This window comes from Cyprinus carpio, chromosome B24, assembly GCF_018340385.1.
Source record: "Cyprinus carpio isolate SPL01 chromosome B24, ASM1834038v1, whole genome shotgun sequence".
NCBI lineage: Eukaryota > Metazoa > Chordata > Actinopteri > Cypriniformes > Cyprinidae > Cyprinus > Cyprinus carpio.
In genome coordinates, this window is record NC_056620.1 from 5,682,856 (window position 1) to 5,710,557 (window position 27,702).

The window sequence follows — 27,702 nt, forward strand, 5'->3', positions numbered from 1 at the left end:
AGCAGCTGGCATTTCTCCGGTGGTCCCAAGTCCAGTGGTCCTGGAGGACCTGACTCTGGTGGTCCCAAGTCTGGTGGCTCTGGAGGACCGGACTCTGGTGGTCTCAAGTCCGGTGGTCCTGGAGGACCTGACTCCGGTGGTCTCAGAGGTCACCACAGAGCTGCCCGATTTCACTGCTGCTGCCATAATCAAGAAGGCCGTCTTTGCCTTTCACCTCATGGCTGATCTGCTGGCATGGGTTGCTTCAAAGTCCGTCTGGGAGCCTTCAGAGTCCACTCATGAACCCACTCCCTTCTGGGAACCTTCAGAGTCCACTCCAGAGCCCACTCCAGTTCCTCCTGAGGCGGCGGCGGCATCTGCTTCAGTTCCTCTTAGGGTGGTGTGCCCACTTCTGAACTCTTTGTTTGACCTGTAACAACCAAGGATGCTGTCTCTGAACTGTTTGCCTGTCCTGTTTGGACTGCAACGACCCCCTGTGAATACTGGCCTGTCTTGTTCCAGCCACAAAGTTGTTTACCTCTCTGTGCTCTCTATTACAGTACTGCCTGATTCACAGTGGTGGTTCTCTTCTCCATCTGCTCTGCTGTGTGGTGGTCTTCTGCTCTGACATTGTGGTCTTCAGCTTCGCCAGCTCTGCCTTGGCCCCCCGCTCTACAGGCCCCACCTTGGCTTCCTGCTCTGCCGGCTCTGCCCTGGTCACTTGCTCTGCTACAGTCTCCAGGCCCTCCTCCACTCCACGGGCCTGGCCCACAGACCGTGACAGAGCATGTTTGAAGAAATGACTAAAGTGAAGGCTTAAAACTAATCAATTAAATGCTGTTCAACTGTAGACACGTGATTAGTTATCAAAAAATAAATTGGCTTTGGAAAATGAAGGAACTTGTTTGAATTAATCATATTTGTTAGTAAAATTAATCTATTTGCTTTGGAGTATTTGGAGATGTGCTACATCTAAATATTGCCATTTAAATAATGTTACTGATAGAAAATCTTTCACTATGAACTAGTGTTATATGAAAAAGCTACAAAATTCTCAATTCGTATTTTACCAAAAAATGACAACATACTGGTTAAAAGCAACATGCAGGTAACCATATTCATGAAATAAAATTTATTTTATTCTGGCAGACATAGTTTTAATTTCTCTTAAGGTTTATACATCTAAAATATTGTAATGTAATGGTGGGTAGTAAAAAAAACAATATTTTGAAGATTTTTTTTTTTGTATGTTTTGACTGGGTTATTTCTGTTATCTCTGACTTTTATTTTGATGTTTGTTTTTTTTCCATTTTGTTTCTGTGTTCATTTTTCCTGTTTAAATTTATGTTTTTGTTTCCAAGGATGTTCTCATTAGTTTCACATTAGTTAATCATTTATTCAACCATTTCTAGTCTAGTTCTAGTTCTCAAGACCTGTGTTTAACAGTAGTTCAGTGTTTGTCCTTTCTTGTCTTGTTTTTTGGAATTGTGCAATAAAGATACTGCTCAAACTCACCTGTCATGAACCCCATCCATGACAATTCAATATATATAAAAATACATATTTGCCTTCTATCAAAAAGTTTAAAAAACACCCAATTGCTGAAGCTTGTACCTGTGAGATGGACATGGAGATGTGGAAGAACTTTCCTCTTCCTCCCTGTGGGATTGCTCTGGTGAAGAACAGCCTCAGACCGTCTTTAGAGAACAGCGGCTCTTCATTCTGTTTGAAAAATGTAACTCCTAACGATCATTACGCCACACCAGCAACATCATTACTATCAACATCGTGAGGTTCTCCTTCCATGGCAGTGTTTCATCATTTGGTTTGCTCTGCAGAGTTTTATAATTACTGAATTATAAGACCTGCGGGAGCACTAGAGAATGTGTTCGCACCACAGAGCGGTCGTATTTCTCCAAGCAACACCAAAAATATTAAAACCATAACAACACATATATTAGAATGTGAATATTATGATAATGCAACGCATATGTAATAGTGAGTCTGAGCCCTGAGGCTTATTTCTGCAGGAGCTGTACGATCCTTTATTCATGTTATTGCAAAACATTTCATACGGCCACTTCCTCCCTCTGGCAAAAAAACAGACATGAAAAACTAATCAGGAAAAACAATATCAGCTCAAGCACAGTACTGTGGGGAATGTGATAAGACAAACAACATCAAACGTCCTCGATTATTCAAAGCTGTTACTGTTGACAAACACTGACATGGCACATCTCATCATTTTTTTTTTTTTTTGGTATTTTTGCCCTTGCCTGGGCAGAGAAAGTTAATGCTCACCTGTCTGTGCAGCCACCCCTCACTTTCATCCTCATGTTTCTGAAAAAAAAAGAGAGTGCAAAATCAATTTTTTGGCTCATTTTAGTCCAATTTACTGAAAACTGAGAGCGGCTTCTACTCTCTGCACACACCTAGGCAATATATGATTTCACAAAATCAGCTTATCTTGAAAATGGCACAGCTTTTTACTAAGATACATTCATATGTGATATGATCTGAAAGCAAGAAAATTACACTTACAATTAGCATTTTTATTTATTGTAGAACCTTAGTAATTAGAACTAAAATGTGGTAACTATGTATATGAAAAAAAAATGAATGACTGCATATTTGGCATACTGACAAAACTTAGGGCTGGTCTTAGTGCTTAATACATTGTTGGTCATTTAGTGTTTCTGTTTAAAAAATACTCAAAAATAAAAAAATTAAAGGGGTGGTTAATTGGGATTTCACTTTTTTACTGTTATTTAGTGTGTAATGTTGCTGTTTGAGCATAAACAATATTTGCAAATGTACAATGCTGAAAGTTCAATGGAAACGGAGATACCGTCTTTTAAAATTATGGCAGTTAATGCCTATAAAAACGGTTCGTAGAGACTACAATGAGTTACTTCCCGGGTTTGTGACGTTACAAACCCAGATAAACCCCACCCCCGGGAACATGCAGCAAAGTGGGTGAGGCCATGTTGTGTTGCTTTAGAGAAGAGGAAAACTAGGGGTGCACATAAAAATCTACTCATATATAAATCGCGATTCTGTCTTCTAACAATTCTAATGGATTCACAAGTTTCAAAATCAATGTTCTAAAGCAGCGGTTCTCAATCCTGTTCCTCACATCGCCCTGCTCTGCACACGCTCTGCATCTCTCTCTCTCTCTCTCATTCAGAACTGTTCCATTTATACACTTATTTTCACATAGCTATGAGAAGCGTTAAACAGCATGTGGTTGCCATACTGTATTAAATCTTCAACTCTTTCCCCGCCAGCATTTCTGAAAAAAAATTCCCAGCCACCGCCAGCGATTTTGATGATTTTCATTAAAATTTGATGGCCTACAGTATATTTTTTCTGTATAATTATTTTAATATGCAATACACCAAATTAAAGATCAAAGCTTCAAATTTTCTAGCTTAAAACATTCTTTTTTTTTTTTCAATCAACACTTGGATATAGGTAGGTTTCATAAAAAGTTAACACTTTATTTTAGGGTCTCTTAACTAGCTGCTTATTAGCATGCATATTACTAGAATATTAGCCATTTATTAGTACTTATTAAGCACATATTAATGCCTTATTCTGCATGGCCTTATTATACATCCCTAATCCTACCCATTACCTAAACTTAACTACTACCTTACTAACTATTAATAAGCAGCAAATTAGGAATTTATTGAGGGAAAAGTCGTAAGTGTTCCCTATTCTAAAGTGTTACCCATAAAAATTTATAATTTTGAGCAAAAAGGTGAGAAAATCCTCTTTTTATCAAAAACTACATCTGGATAACATTCAGTAAGATTATCAAAGCATGAATCTAGTAAATCGCTTCCATCAACAACTCTAAAGCTTGCACAGCCATATACCACTTCCTGGCTCATCATTTTACTCCATAACATTATGCAGTTTTCATTTATATGCTGTCTATTGCTGATGATCGCATTATTTATCATATGCATCTGTTTACATAAGAGATTGCTAAATTTTCAATCCTGTGCACGTGTGTTTTTTGTTTGGGAGGTTTTGTACTCATTCAGAAGATATGTAATAGTGCCCCCGAGTGTATAACAGTGAAAACATGAAAAGCCATAAAAACTTGCCAATGGCGGGTAAGTCTAAAAGTATGAGACAACAACAAACAAAAAATATACCATTAAGAGCCATTCTTTGCACAGGTTCTGCGCGATCCTCTTCACTAATATTCTTTGGGTCTCAAACTGATAAGCAACCATAGACAATGCCATTGTTTACAATACAACCGGAGCGCATGTGCTGGGCTGAGGGGGAAAAATGCACTAGAGGCGGGTTTAGCCAATCACAACACACTGGACCAGCTAACCAATCTGAGCCCATTGCGTATTTCTGTGGGAGGGGCTTCATAAAAGCAGGAAATGATCAGCACATTAGTGTGAGAAGGGACAGAGCAGTGTGGAATAAAGGTAAAATTATGTGAAAAAAATAATTAACACATGTAAGACTGCACCCCATAAACACAATCAAGCCTAAAAAAAACACCCCATTAATATACTGATAAGACAGTACTACTACTAATTCTACAACTAATAAAATATTAAAATCTGATGAGCTGCTGAGTAATGAATATTTAATTATGCTTTCTTCATTCACTCTAACTTATATGGTGAAATCAAAGGGTAATAGGTGGGCGATAGCCAATAAGATCGCTGCTTGTGCATTAGCTCCGCCACTACTGAAGGAACTAGCAAAGGAACATCTCTAGGTTACACATGTTACCCTGGTTCACTGAGGGAACAAGACATGCATAACCTAGAGACATTCCCCTTCAGGAACCCGATATTAGAAAGTCTAGTTTTAAAAGTGGGATTTCTTGACATAGAGAACTCACGTAAAATGAAATCTAAATGTATAAACTGACTGGATATTGTGATTGGTATATAGTTGTGATGCTTAATATTTTTTAATTACACACACACACACACACACACATCCATGCAGGCATATCATTATGACCACTGACAGGTGAATGAATAACACTGATTATCTCTTCATCACGGCACCTGTTAGTGGGTGGGATATATTAGGCAGCGAGTGAACATTTTGACCTCAAAGTTGATGTGTTAGAAGCAGGAAAAATGGACAAGTGTAAGCATTTGAGCGAGTCTATCAAGGGCCAAATTGTGATGGCTAGACAACTGGGTCAGAGCATCTCCAAAACTACAGCTCCTGTGGTCTTCCCGGTCTGCAGTGGTCAGTATCTATCAAAAGTGGTACAAGGAAGGCACAGTGGTGAACCGGCGATAGGGTCATGGCTGGCCAAGACTCACTGATGTACGTGGGGAGAGAAGGCTGGCCCATGTGGTCTGATCCAACAGATGAGCTATGGGAATGATTCTACCCACGCCGCCAGACTTACAAATCCCTGCCTAGTGTAGAAGAGCACAGCTAGGGCAAGAGAACAGGAGAGACCAGAGTGGCTCGCATATCGAGGCCATAGAACCTGACGAACGCTAGGGGCGTGGACCAACCAACCGCATTGCAGATGTCGTGCATAGAGACACCTGACAGAAAGGCCTTGGAGATCGAGACACTTCTAGTAGAGTGAGCCTTGACCCCAAGGGCGAGAGGAAATCAGAGGATTCATAAGCAATGCAAATGGCATCCACAGTCCAACGACTGAGGGTCTGTTTAGTAGCAGGAAAACCTCTCTTAGGGGGACTATAGCACACACTGGACATATACAGTTTAAGCTTCTGCTGGTCAGGCTCCTGAAAGGGAGGAGGTCAGAAGGACTGGGGTACGACAGGCAATGGTGTAGAGGAGGGAACTTTAGGTACATAGCCCGCTCGCGGGTAGAGAAATGCTTTGGCCAGATCGGGCGCAAAGTCTAGGTAAGAAGGGGCCACTGAGAGGGCCTGCAAATCCCCAACTCTCTTTCCGGGCAGGGATGAACTATGGTGGCCCCCGCTTGAGAGAGGAGGTCCCTCCTGACGGGAATCTTCCACAGAGAGCCATTCGAGAAGGGACACCAGGTCCAAGAACCATATTCAGCCCGGCCAGAACAGGATCACTAGCAGTAGACGGGACCCCGTCCCAGTGTACTCTCTCCAGAATTCCCAGAAGCAGAGCGTTTCCCAGTGGAACTGGGAAAGAACCAGAGGGGAGAGTGTGATGTCTCCTGAGTTGCAAACAGGTTCACCTGAGCCTGGCCAAAAACTCTCCATATCTGCTTCACCACCTCGGGGTGAAGCCTCCATTCCCCGGGTCTTGGCCCCTGCTTCAACAGAATGTCTGCTCCCATATTGAGATGCCCAAGGATGTTAACTGCTCTCAGCGAGAGGAGTTTCCCCTGGGACCACGCAATGATCTGGTGCGCCAGTCTGTAAAGGAGGCACAAACATAGACCTCCCTGGTGGTTGATGTAAGAGACCACTGCTGTGTTGTCGGTGCGCACCAATACATGGTGATCTCTTAGGTCTGGGAGGAAGTGTTTCAATGCTAGAAACACGGCCGTCATCTCCGGGCAGTGCCACTTGAGATGGTGACCACTCCACAGACCACGGGCCAAGCGGCCACTCATGACCGTTCCCCAACCAGTGTAGGAATTGGTGTGTCACTGAGTTGGGGAGCGATAAGTATATCGCAGCACCAGGCCCTGAGACAAGAACCAAGGTTTCCTCCACATGTCTAAGGCACGAAGGTATCACTGCGTGACCTTAAGCATGCGGAGCAGGTTTCACCTTGGGGAAAACCCCTTGGTCTTGAGCCACCACTGTAGGGGTCTCATGTACAGCAGGCCAAAAGGTATCACGTTGGACGCAGCTGCCATCAGACCCAGCAGTTTTTGAAACTTCTTGACAGTGAGTGTCAACCAGCCTTCTCAATCTGCCTTCTCTCACTCTCGTGACTGCAGTGAGGATCGATTCGATCCGAACAGGAGACAGATGGCCTGCATCGTGGTCAAATCCCACAAAACACCCAGATAAGTGGTTCTCTGTAGTGGAGAAAGCACAATTTTCTTGGCGTTTAGCCTTAATTCCAGCTCTTTCATGTGAGCAAGAATGATATCTCGATGCCGAACCAGCATCTGCTCTGATTGAGCTAATATCAACCAATCGTCGATGTAGTTGAGTATGCGGAGGCCCTGGAGAAGAAGCCAGAGCAGCATCCACACACTTGGTGAAAATGTGGGGTGAGAGTGCAAGGCCGAAGGAAAGAACTCGATACTGGTAAGCTTTGCCCCCAAAAGCAAACCTCAGGAATTTCCTGTGTTGGGGAAGGATGGAGATATGAAAGTATGTGTCTTTTAGATCAATAGTGACATAGTGACAAAAGTCCTCTGACCTGATCTGAGACACAACTTGCTTGATTGTGAGCATCCTAAACTTAAGTCGCATGACTGAACGGTTCAATTGACGCAGATCTAAAATAGGACGCAATCCTCCATCCTTCTTTGGAATGATGAAGTACCGTCTGTAGAACCCAGACTCTCTTTAAAGAGCAGGGACCACCTCGATGGCCTCCTTCCTCAGGAAAGTGTTTACTTCTTGTTTCGTTACCAGAGCCTGCTCTGGGCCCACCTGTCAGTGGGAATGATCCTGTTGAAACGAGGCGAAGGAGAACCAAACTGAATGCGGTAGCCTCTTTCTACAGTGTGCATGACCCATTGAGACACATTTGGGCAGAAGTTTCCATCCAACGCCGCCAAATAGTCTACTAAGGGAATCAGTCTCTCAAGACTGATCTCTGCTGTAATTAGAGCGGCTAGCTCAGTGCTCTGAAGTGGCAGACCGGCGGGGGACAGTCGAACCAGCTGCTCTAGAGACCTCCGAAGAGGTAGCGAGCCTCCCAGTACCGCTACATTTCCGGGCAGAGACTAAGAGAAGCGCTCGCCGGAGACCGCTACACCCTGAAGCACCGTGGGTGGCAGGGTTGGCAGACCAATCTCTGAGGGCACTGTAGAGAGGTGTACACCGCTTTTCCCCAGAGGGGCCTGCCCTCAGAAGTCCTGAGCCACAAGCGTCAGGACTTCTTGGCCGAGGTCTTCTTAGATGTAAGAACGTTCCGCAGATCCGGTTTCGTCTTAGAAGACCTGACCTAAAGCGTCGCTGGGGCTCAGAATTGATGGCGTCGCCGAACAGACCAGAAGGTGCAAGGGGGGCGTCCATGAGGTGCCATAGACTGGCCGATGGCACGGGCAGTCTCTTTGGTGGCACGGAGAGACAGATCAGCGGTTCGTCTGAGATCTGTGATATCCTCAGAATTAATCTCCTCGCCCCCATCCAGCTTCTTCAGCAGATTGGCTTGGTAGGCCTGCAACACTGCCATGGTGTGCAAACAAGCGCCAACCTGACCTGCTGTGGTGTACCCCCTGCTCACCAGCACTGAGGTGGTCCGCAGCAGCTTGGATGGTAATGCCGGCAACTTCAAGGATGATGACGCACCAGGGCACAGATAGCATGCAAGCATCTGCTCAACCTGGGGCATCGCCCTGTAACCGTGATCACTCAGCCCCGCCATGTTGGCATAATGACTGGATGCAGGACTGAAGAGGGTCTAGCCCATGACCTCGACACCTCAGTATGGAGGTCGGGGAAGAAAGACAGGCTCATGCGTGGAGGTGGTGGCTTACTCTGAAGAAAGCGTTCATCTAGCTTGCTTGGAGGAAGACAAGCGGAGCATAACAATGATGAGTCAAGTGCCTAAACACTAGAGTTTGGAGTGTGTCGGAATATGCTGCGCATCCACACTTTAAAGACAGAGAAAAAATTAAAAAACACTCTGTCAGAGTGTTCAAGTGATCTGTAAAACTTTTAAATCTAACAATTTATTGGCAAATGGTTAATGATAGTGATTTACTTGTTTATGTGATTGAATTGCATTTTAGGGTGTTGGTCTTTTTTAATTAAACAAAACAGTAACACCACAGTGGAGTAAGCAATCAACAATACTGTGACCTGGCAACCTCCATCGATTAAAGCACTGTTCATGTGAATGCACATCATTGGTTTTTTAAAAAAGGAAAATAATAAACCTATGCTGGAAAATGGTCGCTTCATTGTATCACACATTTCCACCTTCCTTGTGGTGTGTAAAATGCCCTTTACAGTGCACTATGGAATATTCTTCTCAAATCCAGGCATACCTTAGTGCAGACACCCGTTGTGGCCACACAGAGGGTCAGGATGGAGATATTCTGGGCTCGGTTCAACCAGTTTACAGCCAGTTTCGTGCTTGTGGCCCACTTCACCATCGTCACATAGTACTCACTGTAATATAGAGAAGAAATTAGCAGAAATGTCTTCTGGCAGAATCATTATATCCAATCACTAGGTTTGGAATGAATCTTTAAAATGTCTTTGAAAACTTTAAATGCCCATGTGACAAATTAGGTATATATTTATAATATTTTCTGGCAGATTTGATGTTATGTTCAGGTAGGGATACGTAATATATCAGTACCATATAAGTTACAGGCTGATATTTTTGTCATATCGGGTGATAATGGATATTCAACTGTACACTCTAGTATACTTCAATTTCTAAACTTAAATTACCTTTGTTGTATCTTGCAGCTTATGTTTTAAAGACACAATTTAAAAATATGTATAAACTATTATAAATAAATTATTTAAAATATAATAATAATAATACATTATTTACTTAATTTTCAGCAAATCTCTAAATTAATATAAATTCCCGCCAAAAAAATCACTGCCCCTAAGAGGATATGGTGATCCAAAAAAAGTTTCATTCCCATAAGAAACTTTAAAAGACTAAAAAGAGACGATGATGAGATGACAAGGTCAATAAACAATAACTGTAAACATATCAACATGCAATATCGTTGGTAATAAAAGACATGTCTAAAATGTATTTTAAAAAATAAAAACTATACCAAAATCTCTTATTTTCATCAAAAGAAAGGAGACAAAATATTATTGCAGACTGCTGTACAAGCCTCTACTACACAAGCTTTGATGAGTGCAGTTGCCAGATTTGTTACCAAAACCATGTGTATGAGTTGACATTCTATTGATTTGTGTTTATTGGTGAAAGTGCAATCCCTGTGAATCCCTAAAAATAAATTTCTCACATGAAAAAAAAAAACAAAAAAAAAAAGGCATCATAATTTTGAGCAAAAAAAAAAAAGTTTTTTCTCACCAAGGTTGATCAAAAATACAATAATATTTATATATATGTATGTATATATATATATATATATATATATATAACAATCACTTTAGCCATTCTACAGCATGATGTAAATGTGACTGTTTTCATTAAAACTAGACAAAAATGCTCAGATATTTATGGCCAGATTTATTAACAGCTTGAGCTAGTACAAACTGTCTTTTGCCAATTAAATATTATTGTCAGGCCTTGTGCTAGATTTTATTAGACAGAGACATGGTCGTAACAGGCATGGGTCAAACACTGGCAAACAGGTATATAGAGGGCAAAAGACAAAGAATATTCCTAGGGCAAGCGTGGGTCTTTGAGCAAACAATATCCAGAGAACTAAGCAAGAAAGGTAATCCAGTATCCAGAGGAAAAGGGTCAAAACACGAGTAACATGGCAAGGTAAGGAAAAGACTAAACTAAGAAAACTAGAAACAGAGACAAGACTAAGAAAACTAGAAACCGAGACAAGAATATGAAGAAAAGGAACTGAAACAAGACTATGAAAACTAGAAACTAACACAGAAAGGCTTACATATCGCAGCTATCACTAGGAGAGGAATATGTACAGAACAATACTCAGCAATTTGAAAGTGATCTAAGTGAGTGTTATATAGTGAATGTGTGATGGGTTACAGCTGTGTGCAATCAGTGCATGCAGCTGTGTGTGTGTAATCAGTGCCTTCAGCTGTATGTGTGTAATTAGTGAAATGGATGATGGGAACTGTAGTCCGGGGTGACGTGCAACAGTTAGTGTGGTGCAAGAGTCCATGTAGTGAGCAGGTGACCTCTGGTGGTGAGTAAATGGACGTTCATAGACCAGATCATGACAGCTTGTCAAATTACTGGTATTTGCGCCATTATTTAACACCCAAAAAAAGCATACTTAAAGCAGGCTGTAATTTGTGCTGCTCTTTGTATTTTGCGATGGTCATTTTGGAAAATATCTGGCTGTGTCTGTTTTCTTTAATATGAGCATTGTAAGTAAATCACCCACATAATTTTCCCCTCCCCTTGGCGCTTTCATGGAATTACACTCTAACGCTAATTTGCCCTGTTTAGTAAATCGGGCCCCTGAGTCGACTAAAACTAAGCTGAACAAAAACAGGACAAGGTTGACTAACAAAAAAGTACATTTGACACAGGACTAAGACTAGGGACCCTATTTTAACGATCTAAGCGCATGGTCTGAAGTGCAAGGCACAGGTGAACTTAGTCTGAATCAACTTAGTTTAACGACGGGAAAAACAGTCAGCACGCCTGGCACTGGATCTAAATGGGTTGTCCCTATTCTGTTAAACCTCTAATGAACACATTGTGATAGACCTATAGAAAAAAAAAATATTTGACTCTTTTCCTTTTTAAGAATGGCTTAACTTGAAGTGCTGTTAAAAAAATATATTATTTTAAGTTACTTTATGATATGTTGCCATACGGCAACAGCATACAATAGTGGATCTGACTTAGAATAAGTGTAAGTTTACTTATAGTTAATATTTTTCCTAAGAAATGTTGTTTGTGTTGATTCAACTGGTGCTATTATAAGCTTTAACACAGTACTTATAATTAACACCTTATACATACTTTCCAACAACTTTTTTGTTGAATAATGAATTTTTTAAATTTCATAAAATTTTTCATGAATAATATTATTAAAATTGCAAATGTATATAGTTAAAACAAATATAATACTGTATATCATGTATCATAAAACATGAAAACCAAAAACATCGCAGTTCATGAAAATTCAGCATTACATAAATCTTATGAGAGGAAGACTATGAACATGAGCCCCCCAAAAATTTGATCATATCCATAATACAAATTCCATTAACATACGACTAATCAACATTATATCACTAGTGTTAATGTTGTTATTGTTACAGCTTAACAGATTGCAGCTGACCTTGCTAGCTAGCTAAACTATTGGAATAATGTCAGTCCACTATTGCACAGTGTTGCCGCTTGGCAACACATACATTTGAACAATTTACCAAAAACGTATTTTATAAAAACTTTTTTGAGAGGTGAATATGTTATCATAACATCATAACAGTGATGTTTCAGATTTTTTTTTGTGGAAGTGACATGGACTGGTCCTTGTTTGTTACTGGCGTTTTACTTTGCTTTCAGCAACTACCGTCAAGAGACTGCAGGCTGTCAGAAATCTCGTCACAGAAAAAAACTTTATATCATGTGACTTAACCAAAGAACATCATTGGCTAAACTAAGGTCTTCTCTTTCCAAAAAAAAAAAAAAAAAAAAAAAAAACGAGAATTGTTGAATGTTGCCATGTGACCACACCATGCAGTAGAGGGCTTTAATGAATAATGGGTATATTTTGGGCATAACGTGCAATAAACCATCTCCCATTCCTTTTAAGAAGCGCAAGCGCAACTGGCAGATTCGCTATTTACACGGTGGAATTTGCAAGTGCAAAGAATGAACGTGTCTCCAGAGAGGAAACGGAGCTGCTCGTGCGCAAGCTAATAACTGATACATGCAATAGCTATCCATTATGACATGTACACAATAATAATCTTTTAAATTGTAATCCTTTAAATTTTAATATTTGGCATGTTTGTTTGCTGCTGTGTGTCCCTGTGTGTGTAATACATGTACACGTGTTGTGGACCAGCCTATAGGTGCATATTACTAACGCGCTCTTTAAATAACAAAAAAATATTGCACCATTGACTTTAGACGAGGTTTTAGCTGGTCAATGATGCAGTCTATTTAAGTTGCCTCAATATAGCACCGTGCCAACAATGCGCCTGAACACACCTCGTTTTCAGGCCAGCACACCCATGAGTGCACAAATGGGCGCAAATGCTATATTGCTATTTAAACAACGTGGCGCAGGACGTGAAAATGATGAAAATGAACTGTGTCTGGCTGAAAATAGAAAAAAACAGTTGCACCGTGCATGGCACTGCATTGCGCCGGATGTATGATAGGGCCCTATGACTAATTTAAAAGACTAAAACTAAATTAATAATGGCTGACAAAAAAAAATAAATTAAATAAAATAACACTGGTACAGTCAGCCCACCCTATTCTTTGGTCCTCCGGTCTTCTCATCTCAACGGTGTGCAGAGGGCCATTGAGATTCACCACATAAAGAGAGATGATGGGGTTTTCCTCTCCTGCCTGGAAGAAAAACGTTCAAGCATAACATATTATCATCTTCAGCACTATATCCTCATGTTTACAGCTGTGCATAATCTTTACCTTGGGGTAATGGTATTGTCTTGCTGTAGGGTAGACGGAGCCGGTGAACATGGGGATCTCCATTTTGGGTACCAGCGTGTCATTGATGGTCGCATATGCCAGCCTGGCCCCATCCGGAGACCACCAGTGTGCGATGTGGGACTTAAAGATCTCCGCTGTGCAAGAAAGATTCAGGAGTTTCTCTCAGTCATATTTCACAGTGGTTCAATCACTCGAATAATTGCAGGAATAGTAAAAAGTAATCATCCATAACACAGGGTCTCTCAGGTCTCATTCCAGCTACATCCACACACACACACACACACACTCCCACACACACACACTCTCAGATTCCCATCTTCATTCGGATACAGCCGATGCACCTGGCCGCAGTTAAGAGCATTTCTCCGTAACCACCTGTTTCTGTATGAATCTTTGCTTCTCTCACACAGAGGCAGCGTGGAAGGTTCTGGCCCATAAATCACAGAGTGGACTGTAATCTCAGCGGGACCGGCGAGAGTGAGTGCCGGCCCTCTCTATCAAGTTCCCCTTCTCTTCTCAGGGAAAAAAAGCAATTTCTGGATGCCACCAAAGTCTGCGGAAATAGGCTCTGACCTCTCTTCCTGTGCTCAACTGGGCAGGAAGTCGCATGTTCAGCAGAGTTCTGCTCACTTCATCACAGAGAGAGTGAGTGAACGAATGTGCTCAGAGAACTTATTTTGACATTTATTAATAGTTGTTAGACAATGTTTATATAAACTATATTTCACAATATCACTGTTTTTTTTTATCAAAAAAATGCAGCCTTTGTGAGCATAAAACTTCCTTCAAAAATATTATAAAATCTTAAGGAGGCTAGTAGTGTTTATTAATTAACACAAATTAATATAAAATAATGTATCTTATATTGATATATAATGCAATAACACTGATAATTTCAAATTTGTGGTTGTGAATAACACTGTTTTCTACATGTTTGCCAATTTGAATGAAAATTAAAGATGAAAATGTTAACCTGAAATGAGTGTATACACTTTAGTATAGGGACCAGTTCTCACTCTGTTAACCAGTTGCTTATTAGCATGCCTATTATTAACATATCGGCTGTTTATTAATACTTTAGCACAAATTCTGCATGACCATAATCTACATCCTTAATTCTTCCCAATATCTAAACTTAAAGGGATACTCCACCCCAAAATGAAAATTTGGTCATTAATCACTTAACCCCATGTCGTTCCAAACCCCTAAAAAGCTTAGTTCATCTTTGGAACTCAATTTAAGATTTTTTGGATGAAAACAGGGAGGCTTGTGACTGTCCCATAGACTGCCAAATAAATTACGCTGTCAAGGTCCAGAAAAGTATGAAAGACATCTCCAGAATAGTCCATCTGCCATCAGTGGTTCAATCTGTTCAATAATTCTCGTTGCTTCATAAAATTCAGACTGAACCACTGATGGCAGATGGCCTATTCTGGAGATGTCTTTCATACTTTTCTGGACCTTGACAGTGTAATTTACTAGGCAGTCAATAGGACAGTAACCAGCCTCCCGGTTTTCATCCAAAATATCTTAAATTGTGTTCCAAAGACGAACGAAGCTTTTACAGGTTTGAAACGATATGGGGGTAAGTGATTGACAAATTTTTCATTTCGGGGTGGAGTAATCCTTTAACAACTACCTTACTATCTATTAATAAGCAGCAAATTAGGAGTATATTGAGACAAAAAAGTCATAGTCAATGGTTTGTTAATGGTGAGAATTGGACCTTAAAATAAAGTGTGACCACTTTTAAGTCAGTAAGAAGGCTTTTTAGAAGTAACAAGACATAACAACACAAAACTGGATCTTTGTTTGCTTAACATCTTGCCTAAAGAGATGCCTGCATTTGGTTAACATCTAGATGTATACCTCACTGCCAATGTTATCCAACAATCCTGTTATTGGTCCATATACTGTAGCTTTGAAAACATTTTTGAGTGCGCTAGTCATTTAATGTCACTGAGGACAATAACTGCATCAGAATGCAGCACAGATGTATCCTTCACTGCCAATGATTTCCCACAGTCCTGAGCATTTTGAGTCACAGGTCCATATGCAAAAGCTTTAAAAACATTTGGTTCATATTTTTTAGTTGAACTAGCTCCTTAATACCATTGAGGACAATCACTGCATCAGCAGCTGAGAGTTTCAATAATGTATTTTAATGCCTAGAGAGCATGATGTGGATATTTTAGAGAAAATGCTTGTGACTATCATGGGAGCTTTTCAGTGAATCTGATCATTACAGAGATGCTGACTCGTGGATGAACCAAACCAAGCCTGTCGCTGACATCTCTGTTATAAACAGCAAAAATGGCTCTCATTAGGCGCAAGATGTCAGAAACCCTGCAAACACATGTCTCTCTCATTGCTGTTTTCTGTGTCTTTCTGTGCCCTTTCTTCTGCCAAACACACACTCACACTCAGTAGTGAGCCAGGAAGCTTGTTGGGCTGTTGATTGCTCACACAGGGCAGAGCTGAATGACGGATGAAACAGGAGTGTGCGTTTTGAGAGCTGGGGGACAGCAAAGCTGTGTCTAGCACACAAACAGTCCTCTCACACTTGTCCTTCTTTAATCAGAGGACAGAGCTGTAGAATAGGGGAAAATGAGCTGATAGTTTAAGCCATAAAAATTTACTGTTTAGACCGAGCATTTCTATCATCCATTTTGCCTCCCATTATCCAAAACAAAAACATCTACCTAACCTTGTAAACGTTTTAGGACTGCAGTGAATGTGAATGCAGTAACACATTTTGACTTTATTTCTTGAAATTTTTTTCTAAGAATTGCATGTTTATAACATAGAATTCAGTCACACTTTATTTTAAGGTGCAATTCTTGCTATCAACAAACCATTAACTATGACTTTGCCTCATTAAACTCCTAACTTGCTGCTTATTAATAGTTAGCAAGGTAGTTGTTAAGTTTAGGTATTTTTTAGGATTAAGGATGTAGAATACAGTATGGTCATGCAGAATATGTGCTTTATAAGCACTAGTAAACAGCCAATATGTTAATAAGAGGCATGCTAATAAGCAACTCGGTAATAGTGAGAATTGGTCCCTATAATAAAGTGTTAGAATTCTGATGGTATTTCTCACAATTACAAATCTTGCAAAAGTTAGCATCCTACAATTCCAACTATATTTTCTCAAAATTGCAAATTTACATCTCACAATTCATCTTTCTCAAAATTGTGTGCTTATATCTAACTATTTTGAGTTAACTTCTCACAATTCTGATTACTTTATATACAAGTTTACATCTCACAATTTGGACTTTCTCAGAATTGTGAGTTTATAAAGAGTTTCTATGCACTTCTGAGTTCTAAAGTTTTCTGTGTTCTTGCACTTCTGTGAACATCAAGTATATAAAACACAGTTCTGACAATTTTTCCTGGTGCCATATTGGAGAGGATCCACTGAACATAAACAGCGTATGCTGATTTGGTGCCAGGATGACGCGGAGGAGACGAATTGTTGAATAAAGTCATTATTTATGTTTTCTTTGCACACAAAAAGTATTCTCCTAAGCTTTGAAAAATTACGGTTGAACCACTGATGTCACATGGATTATTTTAATGATGCCCTTACTACATTTCTGGACCTTGATCGTGGTAGGCTCCGTGATGTTTATGGTAGGGTCAGAGAGCTCTCGGATTTCATCAAAAAAAAAATTGTGTTCTGAAGAGGAACAAAGGTCCTACAGGTTTGGAACGACATGAGGGTGAGTCGTGGCCTAGTGGTTAGAGAGTTTGACTCCTAACCCTAAGGTTGTGGGTCCCAGTCTCGGGCCAGCAATACCACAACTGAGGTGCCCTTGAGTATGGGTCACCATACTTGGCTGTATGTTACGTCACGTCACTATTTTTATTTTTTTTCACTTTAAAAATTAATGACAGAATTTTCAATTTTGGGTGAACTATCCCTTTAAATATTCACTTATTCATAATACACCAATTCACTTTTCTTTCTCTTTTTTTCCTCCCTGGGTGTGAATGTCTCTTAGATTGCAAAAGCTATTGTATTGCCCTTTTCCCCTGGACACACGCTTCAGTTAAATATACTCAGACAATCTACAGACAGAGTACATATGTCCTCTTTAGAGTCTGCTGAGTTCTGCTTTACATTGATCATACTGCACCAATGAGAGATCAGTCAAACAGGTCCATTGTTCACGTTCCACACGTCAGCACACGTCTTTCTATGTCTGTAAGCAGCACATTTCCAAGATTCTCATTTAAATTCAAAAGAGTCCTAACAAACATGACTTTAGCGTTGTTCATCACCTTCATTGGATTCATCAGGGTAATAACAGGCTTCTAACAAACCATTAGCAACTTAATTAGCTGGAGTTCATTGAGAAGATAATTCAATGAGGGTGAAGGCCTGTGGAGGTCTGAGCAGCTCCACTAGCGCATGTGAACACAATCACTCAACTAAAGCCATTTGTCATTTCAAACGCAACTACATGTTAGTGCAGCATTTCTGGTTTGGCTTAAAAAAGAAATAACCAATGTTGTTACTATTTTTTTTTGTAGAGCTCCAGCTGTGTTACACTTCAGAACCGCTGCCAGTGAGAAATCTCAAAGCGCTCCTGCTGCTGCAATCACACAGGAGAAATTATACTGTGAACCAGACGACTAGTCGACCGTCCTGACCATCCCTATAGTGGGATGAGAGCACACTGTTCAATTTTAGCTTGAGAACAGCATTAATTAACACTTCTTTTGGGAGGTGTGCAGGATATGAATATAGTATATCTGCAAAGTGGAGGGTGTTGAAAGAGGGCTAGTCATTTTTGTGGACTGCTAAAACTATGCGATTATTCTCTCCTGTGATACAGAGGTGTGTAAAAAACATTGACCTCATTAGCAGCTAATCTAAAGGACTGTTTTACACTCTGTATGACACAGAGACAGTGCATTTCTCTAACAGGTCTGTTTGCAGCAGTGAGAGGAGTGACTTAATCAAAGTTGCAATGATAATACCATTGCTACAATTATTTATTTATTTATTTATTTATTTATTTATTGTACTATGACAGCAGAACTGTTTTCAAATTAGTGCACATTTTCCAGTAACAAGACTAATTTTAGGATTAGTACATATCATGGCAATAACTGATTTTAATACATTTTGCGACTAAATATTTAGTTAAATCCTGCTGTTAATCATTAGGGTAAATTAAAGTGTTTTATAGTTTTATCAGTGGTAATATTAATATTTAGTATTATATTTACTGTTAATAAATGCGATTCATGCTGTGATCATGATTCACAAGAAATAAATATAATCTGATACTTGTACTTTAGAGTTGTAAAGTTTAAGGTTTATATATATATATATATATATATATATTATTATTATTATTATTTTTAAGAAGCCTATGTTCACCAAAGCAGCGTTTATTTGATATAAAAATTATATAATATGATAATAAAAAAAAAAGTTTGATCAATACAGTAACACACTTATATTGCAAACTATTATTACAATTTAAAATAAATGTTTATTATTTGAATATATCTTTAAATGTGATGGCAAAGCTGAAATTTCAGCAGCTACTATCTAGTTTTTAGCGTCACATGGTCCTTCCTGAAATCATTTTATAATTTGAATATATCTTTAAATGTGATGGCAAAGCTGAAATTTCAGCAGGTTTTTTCTTGATGAAACTAGTAAGTATTATTAACTTCTGCAACATTATAAAATGTCTTATTACTGTCACATTTGATCAATAACTATCACTATTGATAAAAAAAAACCACACATTTCTTTTTTAAAACCAACAAACAAACAAATGATCACTATTGATCAATAACTATCACTACTGATAAATAAAACCACACATTTAAACCACAAAGTGTGGTGTATATTTAAAAGGTAATTCAGTTTGGGTATAGTAGAGAGCCTTAGTAAGAGATTGCATTCTAAACGCTGTATTGACACCTCAGGATATGACTGCACACAAACCAAACACACGCTTTAATCAGATTAATGATATCCAGTTATCAGAAAAAACAAGAAGCTGTCCGCATATGATCGTGTGTTCTCAAAACCAGCCTCTGAGATTACTGAATAATGGGATGCAAGTCAGATGACAAAAGAGAGATGATATTAAAGTTAATGTATCTTTAATAAAAATTGCTTAATTTTAGCTACAGGGATCGCAGACAGTTCCAACCAAAACATAAGGACATATGAAGACAGCCAACTGCAACGAGTACTGAGAGCGAAACCATTTAGTGGATGGTGAAGTTTGGCTTTCTTAACATACATGTTCACTGCCACAGAATGGGAGCTGAATGGCAGGCTTGTACGAGGGATTGTGGGATTGACAGTAGTGCAAAGCAAGTTGTGAGAGAGTCAAAACATCGGAAACTGCTGAACTTTATGCAAATGAAAGGCGAGATATGCTGGGCAGCACCATACTGCTGTGAGGTGAAGGGAGGTCTGTCATAAACGTTTCAAAATCTGTCTGGAGTGCTAGAGGTTCTGCTAGATTTAGTGCTTAAAGGAATGGTTCACCCAAAAAGGAAAATTTGCTGAAAATGTACTCACCCTCAGGCTATGCAAGGTGAATTTAAGTTTATTTTGTTTATTTTTTTTGTTTTTGTGAAAATTATTTGTTGAATCTTTTGATTGCATTTGTTTCTTTTCGATTTGATTGTTTGCTAGTGAGTGTGATGATTTCAGAATGTGATGAAAAACATCATAATAATCCACAAGTAACCCATACCGCTCCAATCCATCATTTAAGTGTGAAGTGAAAAGCTGCTTGTTTGTATGAAACAAATACATTATTAAGTCATTTTTAACTTTACGTTGTTTGTGGCTACAAGTGCTATCTATTATTTTCTCTAGTTGTCTTATCTGAATCAGGAGAGAAATATGCACAGATCAAGCACTGTTTACAAGGGAAAACAGTCCTAAACAAATATGTTGGTGGATTTTAATGTGAGAGGGCATCAGGGAATGGCCTTCTTCACTAGAGGAAGCGTTATTATGCATTATAGCCAGAAACAATGGTTTAAAAATAAAATGCCTTGATGGATTTGTTTCTTACAAATGCACAGCTTTCACTTCACAAGACATTGATGGATTGGAGTCATGTGAATTACTTGTGGATTATTGTGAAGTTTTTATCAGCTGTTTGGACTCTCATTCTGATGGCACCCATTCACTGCAGAGGATCCATTGGTGAGCAAGTGATGTATTACTAGATTTCTCCAAATCTGTTCCAACGAAAAAACAAACTCATCTACATATTGTAAATTTTCAGGATTTTTTTTTTTTGTTGTTGTTGTTGTTTTTTTTTTTTTTGTTGGTTCGTTTAATTTTAATTAATTATTTATAAGTAACCCTAAGCCCACCTATAAATTTTACATGTTTCTGCTAGATATCTGAAAAGTTCTCCTATAAGATACATATTAAGGAGCTAAATCTACTAAACACTCCGGTTCATAAACTGACAAAATTAGGAGGTTCATGTATACTTAGTTTAGTGGGCATATTAGAGACTGCTTTGTTCCTTAAAAATTCACTTGAGAAATACATTTTCTGGATTATAATTACAAACAGAAGTTTAGCTATAGTTTTGTCTTAATTGCTTTTATTTAATGTGGTTGGCGACCATAGTGTCATGCACTAGCTGCAAAAACATACAATATCCATCCTTTCAAATACAGGACAATTAAAATAAGAACAAGTCATATTAATTTTGCATTTGATTTATTAATCTTCTTACTGTAAAAATTATATTAAAAATAAAAACTCCACCAGCTCATCACTGGATTCTTGAAAAATAGTTCTAGGGGAGTGTCTTTTTGATTGCGAATAACTCTAGAATTAAATATCTGAATAGGCTCCAAAACATTCTTAGTATTTTTTATATTTCAATTTGAATTGGATCAGAAACATTCTTAATATTTTATGAATAGGCTCCAAAACATTCTTAATATTTTTTATATTTCATGTGAACAAATTTCAGAATCATGAAATGGCAAACGGGACATCCTATGATCTTGCAAACACACAGAAGCGGATGCTGCAAGGATGCAAGAAGTGCGCCTTACTGCGAGCTTCTTGCAGTTCATTTCATGATCTTCATTAGAGCAGACGTGCTCTGCCACAGCAAGAACTACATGCGGTTCACTGATTATCCAGGGGTAATTAAAACTCAGCATTGATTATGGAGACTGATTGAGGTAATTAATATCCTCTTGGCAAAGTGATGAACTATTCTAAGAAAGCATACTCACAACAATGCAACAATCTACATTCTTGATCTCCAAATTACAGAGAGGGGAATGTGTAGGAGTGAAGTTGATTAGAACACTTTCCTTATAATAACTTTCAGCCACTTTCAAATCACAATAAGTAAATGAACACTGTGGATCATTCGCCTTTAATGCAACTCCATACAGCTGGAGGAATTAAACTGCTCTTATAATGATGGATAGCTAGTTGTTTTAGCTTTTTTGGTTGGCATGGGTAATCTGAATTAACATACATTAACCTTTCCCAAAGCACAACAGGGAACTCCATATCCAGAAGGGTCCAGCAGGCATAAACTCCATCGTCAATGAATGCATGGCCACCTGTTCTCCTCCAAACACAGAACAGACTCTGGATTTGTATTCAACAGCCTCAGACTGCACAAAGCTTGACGATTCAGTAATCATTCAGAGGATCTGCGGGTGAACTCAATGGCTGTGAGCCATTCACATGAACAATGACTGACCTTAACACCCATGAACAGGAAGTCAAGGACAGTTCAGAGAGGCTTCATGGGGCACATGTATACTTGAACCAACAGGTTGGATGACTATGTGGGCAGCACAGACTGGAAAAAGAGATCTGAGATTTGGAGTCCTGGGGCTGTATTACAGAAACTAACTCAGTATCCTATCCTATCTTTTTAATAACCATAGTAGCTTCAGTTATTCAAATCTTAAATCCAGAATCAAGATAGCAAGTTTCTAACTTCAGTTATTCAAATCTTAAATCCAGAATCAAGATAGCAACAGAAAAAAAAGAAAACATATTTTAAAGGGGTCCTTTTATGCTTTTTTACAAAGTCTTGATTTTGTTTTGGGGGTGTACTAGAACATGGTCTCATGCTTGGTTGTTTCGAAAAATGCATTATATTTCACATAATTTTGATGAAGGCCTGCCTTCCGAAAAATGAAATGTGTTGTGATTGGTAAGCTGTCCCAGTGCATTGTGATTGACAAACAGATTAGACAGTGTTTCAGTACTGCCAAGCCCCTTGCTCCGTAAAGTACCATAAAAGCTTGATTTTGTTCTAGTACACCCCCAAAACAAAATCAAGCTTTTTGGTGAAACCGGCACTGTACTCCCTCATGTTGTAGAAGCTGTCCTCAGTAAAGCCTGTGTTATACTCTCCGTGTGCGCGAGTCCGCTAGTGTCCGCTATGGTATGCGTGATGTAAAAATCGTCATCAGAGAGTGTGCGTGGAGGCTCTGCATGGACATCCTCATGCCTCCCATTTTTTGTAACCACGTGGACAAGTAAGCACAATCAGTAGGCTTCAAAAGCACCAATTGTACATGCGCAAGCTGCGTGAAGAAGCTCGTTGCTACTCAAACCTGTACAATCCGTCAATAAAACTATATAAAGACAGCCAGATGTGCATTAATTCTGGGCAATTATTTGTACACATTTGTTGCGGAGCGGACTATCAGCGTACGCTTTTGGTAGTGTAAATACAAGTAGTCCGCGTCTGCGATGTCCAGTGTACGCATCCGTAATGCTCATGCGGAAAGTATAACACAGGCTTAAAATGCGCAGCACACAATAACAAATTGGGGTTATAATGCTCAGGAACAGAGTTAAAAATAAATTGCAACCACTGTTTCCTGACATCATCTGCTTTTAGAACCCCAAACAAAGACGTTTGGGCATGGGGGTGAAAAAAAAAACAGTGTTTCTTAAGGCGGTCACACACTGGATGAGAAGTGCAGCATCGCATCGCGCCATGTCTTTAAAATTCAAACACATTATTTTCTATGAGTGTACGCACACCGGTGGTACCGTTCGGCATCTGTCCGTGGCACCCAGCTACATCGTGTTGTACTTGTTGGAAGAATTGATCTAAACGCAGCACTGTGCCTCTCGTCCGGTGTGCGACCGACTTTACACATGCCGAAAACTTGATGCTACAGCAGCTCTTCTTCTTCTTTGTTTTCTCTGATGCACTAACTCTGCAGCAGCATTTCTTCTTCATCGTCGTCTTGTCTGATGCACTCAACCAAGTGTTCTAACCATGACCTCGCCCCTCCCCGCCCACCAACCATTCAAATTTCTGTAGGTGGGAATTATTTTCATGATATTCTAATGGGCCACTTTGTGACATAACAATACCCCGGAAAACAACACTGTAGTCAAAACGAGCCAATCGTTGTAGTTATTGAAATGGGATTTTTAAAAAAACAAAATATCTCCCTTTGGAGTGGACTTTGAGATTTGTAACTTTGTAGATCTTTTTTAGGCCCATACATACAAACCCAATTCCAAAAAAGTTGGGACACTGTACAAATTGTGAATAAAAACAGAATGCAATGATGTGGAAGTCTCAAAATCAATATTTTGTTCAGAATACAACATAGATGACATATCAAATGTTTTTTAAACTGAGAAAATGTATAATTTTAAGGGAAAAATAAGTTGATTTTCAATTTCATGGCATCAGCACATCTCAAAAAAGTTGGGATAAGGCCATGTTTACCACTGTGTGGCATCCCCTCTTCTTTTTATAACAGTCTGCAAACGTCTGGGGACTGAGGAGACAAGTTGCTCAAGTTTAGGAATACGAATGTGGTCCCATTCTTGTCTAATACAGGCCTTTTAGTTGCTCAACTGTCTTAGGTCTTCTTTGTCGCATCTTCCTCTTTATGATGCGCCAAGTGTTTTCTATGGGTGAAAGATCTGGACTGCAGGCTGGCCATTTCCGTACCCAGATCCTTCTTCTATGCAGCCATGATGTTGTAATTGATGCAGTATGTGGTCTGGCATTGTCATGTTGGAAAATGCAAGGTCTTCCCTGAAAGAGACGACATCTAGATAGGAGCATATGTTGTTCTAGAACTTAAAATATACCTTTCAGCTGCCCGTGCCACATGCACTCATGCAACCCCATACCATCAGAGATGCAGGTTTCTGAACGGAGCACTGATAACAACTTGGGTTGTTCTTGTCCTCTTTAGTCTGGATGACATTGCATCCCAGTTTTCCAAAAAGAACTTCAAATTTTGATTCGTCTGACCACAGAACAGTTTTCCACTTTGCCACAGTCCATTTTAAATGAGCATTGGCCCAGAGAAAATGCCTGCGCTTCTGGATCATGTTTAGATTTGCCTTTTTTTTTTGACCTATAGAGTTTTAGCTGGCAATGGCGAATGGCACGGTGGATTGTGTTCAGCGAAAATGTTTTCTGGAAGTATTTCTGAGCCCATGTTGTGATTTCCATTAGAGTAGCATTCCTGTATGTGATGCAGTGCCGTCTAAGGGCCCAAAGATCACGGGCATCCAGTATGGTTTTCCGGCCTTGACCCTTACGCACAGAGATTGTTCCAGATTCTCTGAATCTTTGGATGATATTATGCACTGTAGATGACGATAACTTCATACTCTTTGCAATTTTTCTCTAAGAAACTCCTTTCTGATATTGCTCCACTATTTTTCGCCGCAGCATTGGGGGAATTGGTGATCCTCTGCCCATCTTGACTTCTGAGAGACACTGCCACTCTGAAAGGCTCTTTTTATACCCAATCATGTTGCCAATTGACCTAATAAGTTGCAGATTGGTCCTCCAGCTGTTCCTTATATGTACATTTAACTCTTATTGCTACCTGTCCCAACTTTTTTGGAATGTGTAGCTCTCATGAAAACCAAAATGAGCCAATATTTGGCATGACATTTCAAAATGCCTCATTTTTTTACACAGGGCCATGTAGTTTTGGATTTTGTTGTCCTTTAATAATAAAAACCTTCATTTAAAAAAATGCATGTTGTGTTCACTTGTGTTATTTTTCACTAATACTTAAATTTGTTTGAAGATCTGAAACATTAAAGTTTGACAAACATGCAAAAAATAAGAAATCAGGAAGTGGGCCAACACTTTTTCACACCACTGTATATTCTATTGTGAATAAAATATAAGTTTATGAGATTTGTAAATTATTCCATTCCTTTTTTACTCACAATTTGTACAGTGTCCCAATTTTTTTTTGAATCGGGTTTGTACACTGACTAAAATTAAAAAAGTGAAAAAGCAAAATAGGACCCCTTTAAGGTTACTTAAAGTAAATTAGTACTTTACTTAGTAAATTGGCTGAGTAAACCTGAATACTTGGATATATTGAGCAACTTTTAAAAAAAATTTCTGAGGCAATAAGATTTTTTTAGTAAAATTACATATCATATAATAAGATTTTATATCTATATATATAGTAACATATACATATATATATATATATATATATATATATATATATATATATATTATAGTCTCTTCCGGCCCTGGATTTCACTTGCTCTGGATTACCCCCGTCAGCATGTCCTGTTTTGATTATGTATGCTTCTCGCCTGGATTCTAGCCTGTTTTGGATTACCCCTTTGCTCTGCCCTTTGGATAACGTTTGCCGATGTTTTGACCCACGTCTGTGTTAAGAATACTCTTTTGTCTAGCCCTGTTCAACCTTGTTTGCCAGTGTCAATCTTAGCCTGTTATGACCATGTCTCTGTTTAATGAAAGCTTGCATAGTGATCCACACGCTTCCTCTGTTTTTCCGTAACATGGTCTGTTTAAGGTTACCAAGAAACTTGGCGCATTAATATATAATTCTAATGACATCACAGGTGTGTGATTAATAGCTGTTTTACAGTGGCTTTGAATGTGGGTCATCCAATCAGAATCGCTGAGCCAAAACTACCCCAATCAATATGAAAAAAACAAAACAAAACAAAGAATGCAAATATGGCGTATGACTAATAGAAAGATAAATCATACATACTGAAAACTGAAGCAAAGAGACTGAGATCAGGAGCATCAGAAATAGGTCAGGATGAGTCTCTGCTCTCTTTAATACATTCATCCCCTTCAATAAATAATAAGTGTCAAATTTGAGACCTTCGGCGCCTCATAAACTCATGCCAAGGGTCAGTCTCCTCAATATGAGCCCAGATTAAAGTTTAAATGGGAGACTCACAGCACACTAAGCTAAAATCCACAACCGCTGAGTCTTGTCAAAGGCAGTGGTGCATTCTGGGAGATGCTGGGATATTGATTTTTCTTGCTTTGATTCTTTGACAATGCACAAAATCTATCACCATCATATCTGCCTCTTTAACAATATCTATCACCATCAAAATCTGCCTCTTCTACATCAGAAGCAACTTGTTTCATGTAGATTACAGTACATTGTACTCTTTAAAGATGCATACTTGCTTTTGATTTGTTGAATGTTCACCTTAGCTCTCAGGTCTCGATAAAGACTTTTTTCTGGCCAATACTTGTCTTGACAAAACCTCATTTAACTTTGCAAGGCATTAAAACAAATGTCCATGTTTTTAAATCTTTCATACCTTCATAGAGCCAGTCGCTCAGACCGTTGAATATCACACCTTCCTTCCCAGTGGAAACAAGACGGATGGATCTGTTGTCCACAGTAGCCCGATAGTAGATGTTATTCTCAAAGTGAAAGTGAAGTGACGTGACATTCAGCCAAGTATGGTGACCCATACTCAGAATTAGTGCTCTGCATTTAACCCATCCGAAGTGCACACACACAGAGCAGTGAACACACACACACACTTTGAAAACACACACCCGGAGCCAGTGGGCAGCCATTTATGCTGCGGCGCCCGGGAGCAGTTGGGTGTTCGGTGCCTTGCTCAAGGGCACCAGTCATGGTATTGAAGGTGGAGAGAGAACTGACATGCCAATTCCTTCCGGCTCGAGACTCGAACTCATTGGTCCTTCGATTTGTTTCCGACTTCAACCATTAGGCCACGACTTCCCCGTAATATTCCTCAAATATAAAAATCTCAAATATAAAAATCTAGAGAAATGGATAGAAACACAAACATGCTGCAATCAAACTTTGATGGATAGGCCAGGAGGGGTTTACTGGGGAAGACATTTACAGTGTGCATGGAAAACTTTAAAGAAGACATATCATACAGTTTTTATTATCAGATTTTTTTTTTCACCCTGAGGTCCATTTAAAATATTAGTAAGTTGTTTTTGTTTTCACTCTCTCTCCGACCCT

At 39.2% G+C, this 27,702-nt stretch overlaps 1 protein-coding gene across 1 annotated transcript in view; it reads right to left on the reverse strand.

Moving 5' to 3' along the window:
- LOC109049688 (dipeptidyl aminopeptidase-like protein 6) overlaps positions 1-27,702 on the reverse strand; it is a gene marked incomplete at its 5' end in the record, with an annotated part of 189,900 nt that overhangs the window by 32,335 nt on the left and 129,863 nt on the right. The window contains 6 exon segments of the mRNA XM_042752330.1: positions 1,594-1,701; positions 2,281-2,319; positions 9,116-9,239; positions 13,205-13,302; positions 13,384-13,538; positions 27,017-27,147. Of these exon segments, the coding sequence (XP_042608264.1) occupies positions 1,594-1,701; positions 2,281-2,319; positions 9,116-9,239; positions 13,205-13,302; positions 13,384-13,538; positions 27,017-27,147 (655 nt within the window).